Consider the following 16,526-nt stretch of genomic DNA (forward strand, 5'->3'; position numbering starts at 1 on the left):
CCCAAGGCAGAGCATCGTCATGGGGACGGGCCCAGGACCCAAGTGAAGAACGACTCAGAAGTTCTGTTCCCCTGGGTCAGCTGGGAGGCAGCTGGCAGCAGGGCCTGCTTGGAGGGACTCAGGTGTTCCAGCCATTTGTAGCATGGATGCTGATGACACGTTTATGAGAGAAGGGGAGGGTGGAGAGGGGAACTAGGAGAAGAGAGGAGAGATGGAGGGGAGAAGGAAGGAAGCAGGTGAGGACAACGCGAGAGAGAGAGAGAGGCTACCAAGTGAGCATGTCACCCTTATAAAGGATCTGAAATAAGGAAGGAGCTTATGATGGGGTCATAAGCGGATCATGACAATCGTCTGTCTGATCACAATTCCAACCTTCGTTCACAGCTTAAGAGAGACACCCATCATTCTCCTGGGGGTTTCACTGTCACTCACCACTGTCCCCATGGGATGCTCTGTGCTGTGAAATCGTTCCTAGCACCCTGTTTCCAGGTGTGTGTGCTCTCTGAGAATTCTGAAGTCTATCTGTGTTGCTTTTCCCCATCCTCTGGGAGCGACCTAGTGCCACTCAGCAGATTTTAGCAGTGGTGTTAAAAAACCCTTGGAGATACTCAAGTTTAAAGTTAGAATGACAGTGATAGCCTGATGGGAAATAGTCCTTCCATCTGCCCCAAGGTGGAGTGCGTGCTTCTGAAAGCTGCCTCTCTTATATAGAGCTAAGGAATGTTCAAACCCCAAAGTTCTTCTTCCCTGTGAAGACTGCACGTTCCTGGTTAGGGTGCACTGTCTTCCATGAGGGAAAAGCAAATCGATACTAATCCAAGCAACAGACTGGCATATGAGGATTTCAGGACGCATTTAGGCATTAGTGAATCGTGGTCAGTTGTCCAAGGACAAGCTCAATATGGATCTGTAATGGGAAAACTCTCCATCCTGTTTTATGTTTGAAATAAAGCCACAAAGCCTCCATCCAGATGATCAGGGCCCTATTTTATCCCTCGTTGCTATTATCACTGACCATACTCACAGATGCTGTCGAGAGAGTAGAGTTGGAAGTGAACTGACAGACCTCAAGAAAACCTTTCAGCTCTAAAACGCAGCAGTGTCCATGGACCATTTGTAGCAAATCCAGTAAAAGCTGGATTCGTCAAGTTCTCTGATGCTCGGGGTGGTATTACAGCAGCTCTAGGGATCATTACAAATGCAGATAAACATCTGCTTTGTCAGAACTGCTTATGCTTACAGAGAGCGATAGGGAATGTGAAGTAAATGATTAGAAAGCGGAGGACATGTGACTTCTTACTGGCCTCTTGTTTGCTAACACTCTTTGAAGGAGCATGTTTTAAGCTTCAGAATATTCTGAGTGTATAAAACAGGCAGCCACCCAGAGTTTTGCCACCGTACACACTGAATACAATGAGCATATTCAATACACGCTTTGCATTGTCTTCATAATACCAATTGCAAAACAAACACACGAAGCCCTAGGAATCTATTTATGTTCTTTCTTGATACAAATATCTTTCCTGTTCCTTCTACAAAACAGCAATATGGCAGGATTACTGTTCTTATCTCCTCTGCCTGGTGTGTCCAATCCCTGTGGGTCTGTGGCTCCGTCTTGATATTCAGAACTCCGTTCAGATGTCACTTCCTCTGAGAAGTCTTCCTGGACTACTAAAGTAGCCTCTCTCTGCACATCATTCTTTCTCATGCCCCTGTTCCGTTGTCTTTTTTTTTTTTTTTCCTTTTTTTTTGCGGTACACGGGCCTCTCACTGTTGTGGCCTCTCCCGTTGCGGAGCACAGGCTCCGGACGCCCGGGCTCAGCGGCCATGGCTCAGGGCCCAGCCACTCCGCGGCATGTGGGATCTTCCTGGACCGGGGCACGAACCCATGTCCCCTGCATCGGCAGGCAGACTCTCAACCACTGCGCCACCAGGGAAGCCCTGTTCTGTTGTCTTTTAAGCACTTATATTTAAAATTATCTTGTTGAGTTGTTTGGGGGCTTATTATGCATTGCCCCTTATGTAGGATCTAAATTCCATGGAAGTGGAACTCTGGAGGCCTTTTTCACTGTAGTACCCCCATGTCTGGCACACAGTAAGTTCTCCACTAAATATGTTAAGTGAACTAGGGCACTTGCCTAAATCGCACCAATGTATGCTTTATTTCTATACTTGGGAAAGAGTGGTTGTTTCACTACCTCATCCATGTATTTGTCATGTGTTCTCTCAACATTTATTGAAGAGCTCCTAGGTGGCAGGCCACTGCAATGTGAAGTCCCTGTGGGGGGAAGGGGACAGACAAGTAAACAGGAAGCTGTGATGATGTGTTAATGTCTAAACAGAGGGACACACAGGGTCCCTGCTCTGACCCCAGGAGGGCCCCCCACTCAGCAAGGGGAGTCAGGGAAGGTTCCCAAAGGAGTTGACCCTGGGGCTGTCACGTCCTGTATCTCAAGTTCTTTTGGAGTGAGTCCTCTCCAAACCAGGGGAAATGCCATTGTCATACTTGCCCTTTGTACTTACCATCACCTGATCACACTCATCCTTTTGCTTCAACTCTTTGGATTTTGCTGACAATTAAATTCTCTTTAATTTTAATTTAATGTCATCTTAATTTAAATTCTCGCAAGCCATCCCATGTACTGTATGTTATTTGTTGTAACTTTACCCTCATCGTCACATGTGGGAGAGAGAACCACAGGCTCCTTACCCAACTCCTCTATGGAAAACAAAATTTGAAGTTAGAAGTCCTTAATCATTTATAAACGGCCTTTTGCTTCAGGTAAAGTCAGAGTTAAAGACAAGCTTTAAGGAACAAGAAAGCTGGGCGTGTGATGGGGGAAACGTCGACATTTACCTTGTCAGCAACCCTGTGCAGTTTCCATGGCATTTCTTCTCTAGTTCGCTGGCATTTGCCAGGCTACTTATTTGCTATGTTTAGCAGTCCAAGGCCATTGTACTTCACAAGTTTTCCTGGAAAGAGAAATGCCCACCCAAAACGAGACAAGCACAAACAACACCACCCATCAACTGTGCAAGGTGACATTGCATTGGACATGGCCTAGTTTAATATCAGTGGTCCATGCCCTGCGGAAAAGCAGGCACTGGGTTATACTGTCCCCTAAATTTTGGGGTCCATAGCCAGCTCACAGGGGCATGTGTATGTGTGTGTGTTTGCGTGTATGTGTAGGTGTGTTATGTGTGTTTCTTTTGAAACTTAGATTGAGTTAATCATCAGTTCGTGGCTCACTTTTCATCACTGGTCCCATCTATTGATTGATTGATTTCCCTTTTTTCATTATTCTCCATTTCTGTTCCTAAAGGCAGCAACTGGGTTCATGTATATCTTTGACTTGGAATACATCCTTATAAAATGATTAGTATTGTCTTGTGTGTATATACTCTTAAGTTTCATAAATTAAATGGGGCTATAGAAGACATTTAATCCTTCCTTTATATGCTCAGAACACTGAGGAATCTATTCACATTTCTGGGTATACATCTATTTTGTTGCTTTTAATTGCTACAGAGTATCCAGTCGGGTGCATTGCCCATGTGCTAGTTACTGCTCCCAGCAATAATGAACACCCGAGTTGCCCCATATCTTTTTTCACACCTAGAGTTTTTTAGAATATACACCCAGAAATGGATTGCTGGGTAATAATATTAGGCTAAATACTCCCAGCTTGTGCTCTAGAAGAGCTACGTGCACCAAGAATCTTCAGACGTGTACAAGTACTTCTATTTCTTCATGTCCCTGCCAACACATAGAATCATCCGGCTTCCTAAACTTTTTGTTAATCTCATAGGTGTAAAGTGACATCTTCTAGTTTGGGTTTGCACAGCTCTCATTACTGATGAGTTTGGGCAGCTCTCCATACTTGAGGCCTTTGGGTTTCCCCTTCTATGAATTGGCTGTTGATATTCCTTGACCATTTTCCTATTGGAATTCCTGCCCATGTACTTATAGATTTGTAGGGGTTCTTTCTTTATTCTAGATATTAGCCTTTGTCAGATTTAGATTTTGCAAATATGTTATTTCAACTTATCTATTATTTTGACTATGTCCTTTAATGAACAGAAATATTTTTATTTTGATATGATCAAATTAATCAGTTTCCCCTCTATGGCTGATGGCATTTTGGGTCTTATTTGGGTCTTCCTCCTGTGGTATATATTTTAAGTTGTTTTCAGAACTCTGTAATTTGAGCTCTATTAAGAAGCTTTAAAGAGCTTTGCTTTCCTCCCAGTTTTATCCTTTTACAGTCATTACAGATTCAACAACGAAGAGACAGTAGATACAAATTACTGAGTTGGATGTGATTTTGCAGATGTGCTTAAGGCATATTGATTTCTATCTACTTCAAAGTCATGTTGGTGATCAAGTTTCTCAGTACCATTTTCCCACCATCTTTAATCTACTTTCCTGGGCCATTTCTGCCTGAAATACTTGCCCCTTCTGGCTCATTTTCCTTAGCAAGCTTGTGGAATCAGGACAAAGTATTCCCACTGCAAGAGCATCACCTTTGCTGCTTCAGGCTCTGCTCGATGCATATCCTAGGTCCATCTTCTCATAGACCCTCTGGGTGCTCAGAGATGTGCAGGCATTTCTTTTTACCCTTAAAGACCCTCTGGACGTACCCTATATTAGAACCTGGCAACAACTTTAATCTGGGATGCTCAACCGTACTTTGATACACACTCTTTAATTTGAAGAGCAGTCCATTTATTTTAATGTACAATCCTCTTGGGTACCTTTATGTTGTGATATTTCATTGACTGAGCCACACCTGCACAAACCTCAGAGCTAGCAGCTCCAGCCAGGGAATTCCTCGACTCAGAAAATTAACTGTGAAAGGAAACTTGAGGAACACCCAGTGGTTTCCAGCTAGAGGTGGTAACACCTCCTATTGTGGGGAGCATTTGGAAACATTGGGAGGCATTTTTGGTGGTCATAATATCTGGATGTGCCACCAGCATTTAGTACCTGAAGTGTAGGGGTGCTAAATGTCTTACCATGCCTTGGAAGGTCTGAAACAATAAAGAATTGTTTATTTGCCCAAATGCCAATAGTGCCCCTTTGAGAAACAATGATTTAAACCCCTTTATTGTGTAGATGAAGAAAATGAGACCCAGAGAGTTCAGCAAGTGCCCAAGCACACACAGCTAAATTTGAACTAGAATATGACCTTCTAGACACTCAGGCTGTGGTCTTTCCATGGATACAAACACATTTCGTTGGGTGAGCTTGTTCCATGATCTTCCTTTGGGTGGTGGGAGCCATTCCGTGTACACCCTGCTCTTGTTTTTTGTTTTTTTTTTTAACATCTTTATTGGAGTATAATTGCTTTACAATGTTGTGTTAGTTTCTGCTGTATAACAAAGTGAATCAGCTATACGTACACATATATCCCCATATCCCCTCCCTCTTGCATCTCCCTCCCACCCTCCCTATCCCACCCCTCTAGGTGGTCACAAAGCACCGAGCTGTGCTATGCAGCTGCTTCCCACTAGCTATCTATTTTACATTTGGTAGTGTATATATGTCAATGATACTCTCTCACTTTGTCCCAGCTTACCCTTCCCCTCCCCGTGTCCTCAAGTCCATTCTCTACATCTGCGTCTTTATTCTTGTCCTGTCTCTAGACTCTTCAGAACCCTTTTTTTTTTTTAACTTCCATATATATGTGTTAGCATACAGTATTTGTTTTTCTTCTTCTGACTTACATTCTCTATGACAGACTCAAGGTCCATCCACCTCACTAAAAATAACTCAATTTTGTTTCTTTTTATAGCTCAGTAATATTCCATTGTATATATGTGCCACATCTTCTTTATCCATTCATCTGTCGATGGACACTTAGGTTGCTTCCATCTCCTGGCTATTGTAAATAGAGCTTCAATGAACATTTTGGTACATGACTCTTTTTGAATTATGGTTTTCTCAGGGTTTATGCCCAGTAGTGTGATTGCTGGGTCGTACGGTAGTTCTATTTTTAGTTTTTTAAGGAATCTCCATACTGTTCTCCATAGTGTCTGTATCAATTTACATTCCCAAAACAGTGCAAGAGGGTTCCCTTTCTCCACACCCTCTCCAGCATTTACTGTTTGTAGATTTTTTGATGATCGCCATTCTGACCAGTGTGAGGTGACACCTCGTTGTAGTTTTGATTTACATTTCACTAATGATTAGTGATATTGAGCATCCTTTCGTGTGTTTGTTGGCAATCTGTATATCTTCTTTGGAGAAATGTCTAATTAAGTCTTTTGCCCATTTTTGGATTGGTTTGTTTGCTTTTTTGATATTGAGTTTCATGAGCTGCTTGTATATTAGGAGATTAATCCTTTGTCAGTTGCTTTGTTTGCAAATATTTTCTCCCATTCTGAGGGTTGTCTTTTTGTCTTGTTTATGGTTTCCTTTGCTGTGCAAAAACTTTTAAGTTTCATTAGGTCCCATTTGTTTATTTTTGTTTTTATTTCCATTTCTGTAGGAGGTGGGTCAAGAAGGATCTTGCTGTGATTTATGTCGAAGAATCTTCTGCCTATGTTTTCCTCTAAGAGTTTTTTTTTTTAATTTAATTTAATTTTTTTTTTATACAGCAGGTTCTTATTAGTCATCAGTTTTATACACATTAGTGTATACCTCTAAGATTTTATAGTGTCTGGCCTTACATTTAGCTCTTTAATTCATTTTGAGCTTATTTTTGTGTATGCTGTTAGGAAGTGTTCTAATTTCATTCTTTTACATGAAGCTGTCCAGTTTTCCCAGCACCACTTATTGTAGAGGCTGTTTGTTCTCCATTGTATATTCTTGTCTCCTTTGTCAGAGATAAGGTGACCATATGTGCGTGGGTTTATCTCTGGGCTTTCTATCCTGTTCCATTGATCTATATTTCTGTTTTTGTACCAGTACCATACTTTCTTGATTACTGTAACTTTGTAGTATAGCCTGTATTCAGGGAGTCTGATTCCTCAGCTCCAATTTTTCCCCTCAAGATTGCTTTGGCTATTTGGGGTCTTTTGTGTTTCCATACAAATTGTGAAAAATTTTTATCTAGTTCTGTGAAAAATGCCATTGGTAGTTTGATAGGGATTGCACTGAATCTGCAGATTGCTTTGGGTAGTATAGTCATTTTCACAGTGTTGATTCTTCCAATCCAAGAACATGGTCTATCTCTCCATCTGTTTGTATCATCTTTAATTTCTTTCATCACTGTCTTACAGTTTTCTGCATACAGCTCTTTTGTCTCCTTAGGTAGGTTTATTCCTAGATATTTTATTCTTTTTGTTGCAATGGTAAATGGGAGTGTTTCCTTAATTTCTCTTTCATATTTTTCATCATTAATGTATAGGAATGCAAGAGATTTCTGTGCATTAATTTTGTATCCTGCTACTTTACCAAATTCATTGATTAGCTCTAGTAGTTTTCTGGTAGCATCTTTAGGATTCTCTATGTATAGTATCATGTCATCTGCAAACAGTGACGGTTTTATGTCTTCTTTTCTGATTTGGATTCCTTTTATTTGTTTTCTTCTCTGATTGCTGTGACTAAAACTTCCAAAACAATGTTGAATAATAGTGGTGAGAGTGAGCAACCTTGTCTTGTTCCTGATCTTAGTGGAAATGGTTTCAGTTTCACCATTGAGAATGATGTTTGCTGTGGGTTTATCACATATGGCCTTTATTATGTTGAGGTAAGTTCCCTCTGTGCCTACTTTCTGGAGAGTTTTTATCATAAATAGGTGTTGAATTCTGTCAATAGCTTTTCCTGCATGTATTGAGATTATCATATGGTTTTTATCCTTCAACTTCTTAATATGGTGTATCACATTGATTGATTTGTGTATATTGAAGAATCCTTGCATTCATGGGATAAACCCCACTTGATCATGGTGTATGATCCTTTTAATTTGCTGTTGGATTCTGTTTGCTAGTATTTTGTTGAGGATTTTTGCATCTGTGTTCATCAGTGATATTGGCCTGGAGTTTTCTTTCTTTGTGACATCTTTGTCTGGTTTTGGTATCAGGGTGATGGTGGCCTCATAGAATGAGTTTGGGAGTGTTCCTCCCTCTGCTATATTTTGGAAGAGTTAGAGAAGGATAGGTGTTAGCTCTTCTCTAAATATCTGATAGAATTCGCCTGTGAAGATATCTGGTCCTGGGCTTTTGTCTGTTGGAAGATTTTTAATCACAGTTTCAATTTCAGTGCTTGTGATTGGTCTGTTTATATTTTATATTTCTTCCTGGTTCAGTCTCAGAAGGTTGTGCTTTTCAAAGGATTTGTCCATTTCTTACAGGTTGTCCATTTTATTGGCTTGTAGTAATGTCTCATGATCCTTTGTAGTTCTGCAGTATCAGTTGTCACTTCTCCTTTTTCATTTCTAATTCTGTTGATTTGCGTCTTCTCCCTTTTTTTCTTGATGAGTCTGGCTGATGATTTATCAATTTTGTTTATCTTCTCAAAGAACCAGCTTTTAGTTTTATTGATCTTTGCTATTGTTTCCTTCATTTCTTTTTCATTTATTTCTGATCCGATCTTTATGATTTCTTTCCTTCTGCTCACTTTGGGGTTTTTTTTGTTCTTCTTTCTGTAATTGCTTTATGTGTAAGGCTAGGTTGTTTATTTGAGATGTTTCTTGAGGTAGGATTGTATTGGTATAAACTTCCCTCTTAGAACTGCTTTTGCTGCATCACATAGGTTTTGGGCCATCGTGTTTTCATTGTCATTTGTTTCTAGGTATTTTTTCATTTCCTATTTGACTTCTTCAGTGATTTCTTGGTTATTTAGTATTTAGTGCTTACGCTCCATGTGTTTGTATTTTTTACAGTTTTTTTTCCTGTAATTGATATCTAGTCTCATAGTGTTGTGGTTGGAAAAGATACTTGATACGGTTTCAATTTTCTTAAATTTACCAAGGCTTGATTTGTGACCCAAGATATGATCTATCCTGGAGAATATGCCATGAACACTTGAGAAGAAAGTATATTCTGTTGTTTTTGGATGGAATGTCCTATAAATATCAAGTAAGTCCATCTTGTTTAATGTATCATTTAAAGCCTGTGTTTCCTTATTTATTTTCATTTTGGATGATCTGTTCATTGGTGAAAGTGGGGTGTTAAAGTCCCCTACTATGATTGTGTTATTGTCTATTTCCCCTTTTATGGCTGTTAGCATTTGCCTTATGTATTGATGTGCTCCTATGTTGAGTGCATAAATATTTACGATTGTTGTATCTTCTTCTTGGATTGATCCCTTGACCATTATGTAGTGTCCTTCTTTGTCTCTTGTAATAGTCTTTATTTTAAAGTCTATTTTGTCTAATATGAGAATTGCTACTCCAGCTTTCTTTTGATTCCGTTTGCATTGAATATCTATTTCCATCCCCTCACTTTCAGTCTTTATGTGTCCCTAGGTCTGAAGTGGGTCTCTTGTAGACAGCATATATACGGGTCTTGTTTTTGTATCCATTCAGACAGACATAGATCTTTTGGTTGGAACATTTAATCCATTTATATTTAAGGTAATTATCAATATGTATGTTCCTATTACCATTTTCTTAATTGTTTTTGGTTTGTTATTGTAGGTCTTTTCCTTCTCTTGTAGGTTTTTCCTTCTCTTCTTCTAGAGAAGTTCCTTTAGCATTTGTTGTAAAGCTGGTTTGGTGGTGCTGAATTCTCTTAGCTTTTTCTTGTCTTTAAAGGTTTTAATTTCTCCATCAAATCTGAATGAGATCCTTGCTGGGTAGAGTAATCTTGGTTGCAGGTTTTTCTCCTTCATCACTTTAAATATGTCCTGCCAGTCCCTTCTGGCTTGCAGAGTTTCTGCTGAAACATCAGCTGTTAACCTTATGGGGATTCCCTTGTATGTTATTTGTTGTTTTTCCCTTTTAATATTTTTATATTAAAAATATAATTTATATTATATAAATTATATAATATTTAATTTTATAATATAAATAGTATAAAAGCTGATTTTAGTATTTTTTCTTTGTATTCAATTTTTGATAGTTTGATTAATATGTGTCTTGGCATGTTTCTCCTTAGATTTATCCTGTATGGAGCTCTCTGTGTTTCCTGGACTTGATTGACTATTTCCTTTCCCATATTAGGGAAGTTTTCAACTATAATCTCTTCAAATACTTTCTCAGTCCCTTTCTTTTTCTCTTCTTCTTCTGGGACACCTATAATTCGAATTTTTGTGCATTTAATGTTGTCCCAGGGGTCTCTGAGACTGTCCTCAATTCTTTTCATTCTTTATTCTGCTCTGCGGTAGTTATTTCCATTATTTTATTTTCCAGATCACTTATCCATTCTTCTGCGTCAGTTTTTCTGCTATTGATTCCTTCTAGACAATTTTTAATTTCACTTATTGTGCTGTTCGTCATTGTTTATTTGCTCTTTAGTTCTTCTAGATCCTTGTTAAACATTTCTTGTATTTTCTCTATTCTGTTTCCAAGATTTTGGATCATCGTTACTATCATTACTCTGAATTCTTTTTCAGGTAGACTACCTATTACCTCTTCATTTGTTTGGTCTGGTGGGTTTTTACTTTGCTTCTTCATCTGCTGTGTATTTCTCTGTGTTCTCTTGCTTAACTTACTGTGCTTGGGGTCTCCTTTTCACAGACTGCAGGTTCGTAGTTCCCATTGTTTTTGGTGTGTGCCCCCAGTGGGTAAGGTTGGTTCAGTGGGTTGTGTAGGCTTCCTGGTGGAGGGGACTAGTGCCTGTGTTCTGGTGGGTGAGGCTGGATCTTGTCTTTCTGGTGGGCAGGACCATTTCCGGTGGTGTGTTTTGGGGTGTCTGTGAACTTAGTATGATTTTAGGCAGCCTCTCTGCTAATGGGTGGGGTTGTGTTCCTGTCTTGCTAGTTGTCTGGCATGTCCAGCACTGGAGCTTGCTGTTCATGAGTGGAGCTGGGACTTAGTGTTGAGATGGAGGTCTCTAGGAGAGTTCTTGCCGATTGATGTTATGGGTAGCTGGGAGGTCTCTGGTGAACCAATGTCCTGAACTCGGCTCTCCCACCTCAGAGGCTCAGGACTGACACCCAGCCACAGCACGAAGACCCTGTTAGCCACACAGCCAAAGCAACCCAAACGTTTATCTTTCTGGCTTGACAGAAGTTGCCATATTGCTTCTAGTGTTGGAAGGTCTCCGGAAGAGGCAGGGGTGGGCTGTGGTTCAGTGCGGGGACAAGGACACTGCTCTTGTTGTTTTTAACCTTGCTTTTTCTCTTTATTTTTTCTGGTTACAGCTGAGCTCGGTGACTATGATCCTGACGAGCATCCTGAGAATTACATCAGTGAGTTTGAGATTTTCCCCAAGCAGTCACAGAAGCTGGAAAGAAAAATAGTGGAAATTCATAAAAATGAACTCAGGTAATAGGGGTAGACATTTGTAGAAATGACAGAGGTGAGACAGTGTTCTTATTGCAGGGAATGTGCAAATCATGTTGTGAAGAATATTTGTAATGTATGGGTAGACTCTTTCAGGTGGCAGGTCAGTATTTCTGGGCACTGTCAAGGTCCTCCATCAGTGACAATCTCAATAATGTGGGGTCCCCTGTGTGGCTGTTTATGAACCATCAGCAGTTATTAGAGCCATATATTTTCTTCTGGGTTTTAACAACCCTGGGTTTCTGGACATGAAATCTAGGATAAATAAGTAATCCTTTCTATTTTGAATTTTGCATTGCCTCTTCCCTTCCTGTGGCCATTGTTGAAAGCTTTGACTCCAAGTAGAGTAGAATCCATTGACAAGGTTTCCTTTGCTGAGCTGCTTTCAAGATGACAGATTCAGCATCTGCTTCTCTTTTCCTTGTCTGTGATGCTCCAGGACGATTGATAACTACAGAGGAGTACGAGTAACGAAATCACATACAGTATTTATTCACTGTGGACCAGACACTGTTCTCAGTACTTGTGCATACTGACTCATTTAATCTTCGCAACAACTTAGGAGATAGGTGCCATGGTTGTTCCCATTTTACAGATGAGGGAACTGAGGCACAGAGTGATTAAGCATTTTACCCAGGATCACACAGCTAGCAAGTGGCAGAGGCTGGATTTGAATCTAGGCAGCCTGGCTCTAGAGTCTGTGCCCTGGAGCATTGTGATGCTTCTGTTCTGCATAGGCTACCAGGAAGGAAATGAAGCATGAACAGGAATCATCACCAATTTGGAATCCAGGGAACTCAGGTATCCTAATCTGTAGCTAGAATATAGATCCCTGCAAATCACAGAAAATTCATTTTGATAATCATAGCAAGCCTGGGCTGTGCTGTGACAAGTATGGATGAAGAACTGTGCATGCTGAGATGCTTCCGTCTTCTGCGCTTCTGGTAATTATAAAAAAAAAACCAAGAAACCCCCCATAGTGTCACTGGATTATGAATCCTGGAACAAATGACCGTCCCCTTGAGAGGGAGTGCTGAGATCCCTGCTTTATGCCGGCACTCCCCCTGCTGGTAATTCTGAGAAGAGTGTACATGTGGGCATTAAAGGTGGCAGCATAGTTCAGCTTTAAAAAGATGACCTTTGGGGCTTCCCTGGTGGCGCAGTGGCTGAGAGTCCGCCTGCCGATGCAGGGGACACGAGTTCGTACCCCGGTCTGGGAAGATCCCACACGCCGCGGAGCGGCTAGGCCCGTGAGCCATGGCCCCTGAGCCTGCACGTCCGGAGCCTGTGCTCCGCAACGGGAGAGGCCACAACAGTGAGAGGCCTGCGTACCGCAAAAAATTAAAAAAGATGACCCTTGTCCTTAAGAGGTAAAGATGATTAGACATCAAAAATTGTACAGATTTCAGAAAGCAACATACCATCTCTATGGGTAATTTTAGGGTATTGTCTCCCAATGAAAGCTTTGTTGAAAATATGACAGTCTGCCTACTTTTTTTACAATTTGGGAACAAACATGCTAGAGGTAAAAGTAAAGTTCAGTGCTTCAGTTGAGGGCTTGTGGACCAGCAGTGTCTGAGCAGCACAGGGTGAGACCCTCTGGATGAAGCAGTCACATCCACTGTGCAGATTGGTCGGGAAAGGGGATTGAACGGTCTGCTGTGACCAGAATTTGCAGGGTCTCAAATGCTCAGAACATATGACAATAGACATTATATATATATATATATATATATATATAAATTTATTCATTTATTTAATTTTTGGCTGCATTGGGTCTTTGTTTCTGTGCGCCGGCTTTCTCTAGTTGTGGCGAGCGGGGGCTACTCTTTGTTGCGGTACATGGGCTTCTCATTGCGGTGACTTCTCTTGTTGCGGAGCACAGGCTCTAGGTGCGCAGGCTTCAGTAGTTGTGGCACACGGGCTTCAGTAGTTGCAGCTCGTGGGCTCTAGAGCACAGGCTCAGTAGTTGTGGCTCACAGGCTTAGTTGCTCTGCGGCATGTGGGATCTTTCCGGACCAGGGCTTGAACCCGTGTCCCCTGCATTGGCAGGTGGATTCTTAACCACTGCGCCACCAGAGAAGCCCGATAATAAACGTTTATTGAGCTCTTACTGGATGCCAAGCACTGTGCTAAGAGCCTTACATGCATCGCCCCACTCAGTCCTGCCAAACTCTACGAGGTTTGTGCTATTGTTGTTGTTCCCTGTCTGAGGTGAAGAAAGCACAGCCTGGAGTGGCTGAAAGACTTCCACTGTTAGTAGCAGAGTCAGGACTTGAACCTTGCTCTTACCTGACACTCATACCCATGCTCTTATCCCCTGTGCTGAGCAGCCATAAGGCAACCTGGTAGTCACATTGATGTTCCACAGTGATCGTGATGGCGATGGCCCAGAGGGTGGAGACTGTGGCAGGAGGATCAGTTAGAGCTGTCATCCAGGCAAGACATGCTGGGGACCTGAACAAGAAAACTGAAAGAAGAGGATTTTGAGAGACGTTGCAGGAAGACTTGGTGACCCACTGGATTTCATGAGCAAATGAGTGGAGCCAAGAAGATTCCAGATTGTTTTTTTATAATAAGAAAGCTGTAGATTGGACCTTGTGCCAGCATCTGAATCTGTTGACAACCCTGAAAGTAGTCTTCATGCATCTAGAGAATAGACAGGGTCAACAGTCAGCTATGGTTTGTAGACCTTGGAAGTAAACTCCATGGCTTGGCCAAAGCTGCTTTCCTGTTTGCCCAATACATTTGTAACACCCAGAAAGCCCTTGTGAAGAAGTCAAAGTTGTATGTCTGGAGGATGAAACAGCCAGATATCCTGTGATATTGAAAAGAGACATTCAGAGGGTATTTTCCTATGTGTTTTTGCTCCTTTTTCTCCTTAAGTAGTCATGTGTTTCCTTCTGCATCAATGCAGCAGAGAGAGAGTTCAGGTTTGGATGGAACGATAAGAAGAGCAGGCAAGCTGACAGTGCAGAAGAGAAGGGGCTTTCTATCAATAGAATCGGTTGGAAACCTGCTACAGAGACTGAGGTTGCCCTGGGGGATCAGCGAGCCCTTTGCACACAGGTCATGAAAGTATCAATCTTCTTGTGTGGGAATTGGACCTCTGGTTGGATTGCTCTGCAAACCTGACAGTTCCAGGAAGGAGTCATAGGTGGAAGAGACCCATATAGGCTGCACCAAGGTGTTACCATCTTACTCTCCAAGGTTATCACAGCACTCATGACCCTCCCACACAGCAAAGGGACAATGCGTGATCAATGATCTGTTGTTATGGAAACTTCCTGAATGGTTTCCAGTTGGCCTTTGTTGGGGTTTGAGCCTGCTCCCCCCTCCCCCGCCCAAATAACCTCTTGCTCCCTACCCGGTTTCTGACCCAGTCAAGGAAGAAAACAAAAGAGATGCCAATAGAGACACTCAGACATTAGCAGACATGACCATGATTTGCCTGATAAACAGGATTAGCTCTGTGGGTTCACAATCTTCTCCAGCCTTTTTACTTGATTAGGATCCTTTTTCTCCTGTGCTCTCTGTGGAAGGTACTAAAGCTGTGATTCTTGGGAGAAAATGAATCAGGGCGGAAGAACTTCCCTCCTTAGGAGGCTACACAGTGCTTGAAGGTGGACCCAAGATGGATTGATAGACAGGCATTAATAAGGGAGTTCTTTAGGGGGGAGAGAGAGAGAGAGACTCTGGAATTTTGAGGTGCTTGAAAATATAAGGCCAAGGTTTTAGTAAGAGTTTGCATGGACTAAGTGCTTAGACTCCTTTAGATGTTGAAGAGATTTGTGAGTGAAGATTGAAGTTCGTGGCTAGGGCAGCTTTGCTTCTTCAGATGTGCCACGTCATTGACTGACAGTGGGGGAGAAGACATAGTTTTGCAAATATAATATAGTTATTGATCATCTCTGTACCAGTCAAGGTAACTAGATGTTCCTGAGGAAACAACTCCAAAAGCTCACAAGAAAGGTTTGTTTGTTTGTTCACTTATTTATTTACTTCTTGCTCTGCTGTATACTCACCAGAGGTCAGCTGGGGGCTGTGCTAGTCATTATCACTTGAGTCAGTCACAGACTCGAGTTTCCCAGGAAAAAGAGAGCTGTGAAAGGTCCTGCTTCAGCTTGGAAGTGATACATATCGCTTCTGCTTTACCACTGTGGCCAGAACTAGCCACATGGTCCCACCCAACCGCAAGGAAGTGCAGTTCTATCAGGTGTCCAGAAGGTGCAGACTGGAAACAGCTGGCAGACAGCTCTTAATGGCCTTCACAATCTCATTGACTAATAGAGTTTTTGTTTTCATAGACTTTATTTCTTAGAAGAGTTTTAGGTTCACACCAGAATTGAGTGGAAGGTATACAGATTTCCCCTATAGTCTCTGCCCCAACACATGTACAACCTTCCCCAAATCATCATCCATCCCCCACCAGAGTGGAACATTTATTGTAATTGATGAACCTACATCGATACCTTAGGGTTCGCTCTTGATGTTGTATATTCTATGGGTTTAGACAATAGTATAATGATATGTATATCCACCATTATAGTATCATACAGAATACTTTCACTGCCCTAAACACCTTCTGTGCTCTGCCTTATTCATCCCTCCCTCCTCCCTAACCTCTGGCAATTGCTGATCTGTTACCTGTCTCCATAGTTTTGCCTTTTCCAGAATGTCATACAGTTGGGACCATACAGTATGTAGCCTTTTCAAATTAGCTTTTTTCACTAAGCAATATGCATTTAAGATTCTTGCTCGTCTTTTATTGATAGCTCATTTCTTCCTATTGCTGAATAATATATTCCGTTGTATGTACCACAGTTTATTTATCCATTCACCTACCGAAGGACGTATGGTTGCTTTCAAGTCTTGGCAGTTATGAGTAAAATTGGTATAATCATCCATGGACAGGCTTTTGTGTGGACGTAAATTTTCATCTCCTTTGGGTAAATATCAAGGAGCATCATTGCTGGATTGTATGGCAAGAGTATATTCGATTGTGTAAGAAACTGACAAACTGTCTTCCAAAGTGGCTGTACCATTTTGCATTCCCGCCAGCAATGGATGAGAGTTCCTGTTGCTCCACATCTTTACCAGCATGTGGTGTTTTCAGTGTTCTGGATTCCGGCC

At 41.5% G+C, this 16,526-nt stretch overlaps 1 protein-coding gene across 1 annotated transcript in view; it reads left to right on the forward strand.

Annotated features, from left to right (window-relative positions):
- Positions 1 to 16,526, forward strand: part of FRMD3 (FERM domain containing 3) — a 313,236-nt gene that overhangs the window by 209,006 nt on the left and 87,704 nt on the right. The window contains exon 7 of the mRNA XM_079927578.1: positions 11,252 to 11,375. Within this exon, the coding sequence (XP_079783704.1) occupies positions 11,252 to 11,375 (124 nt within the window). The remainder of the gene's footprint in view (positions 1 to 11,251; positions 11,376 to 16,526) is intronic.

The sequence above is a fragment of the Stenella coeruleoalba genome, assembly GCF_951394435.1.
Source record: "Stenella coeruleoalba genome assembly, chromosome: 7".
Taxonomy (NCBI): domain Eukaryota; kingdom Metazoa; phylum Chordata; class Mammalia; order Artiodactyla; family Delphinidae; genus Stenella; species Stenella coeruleoalba.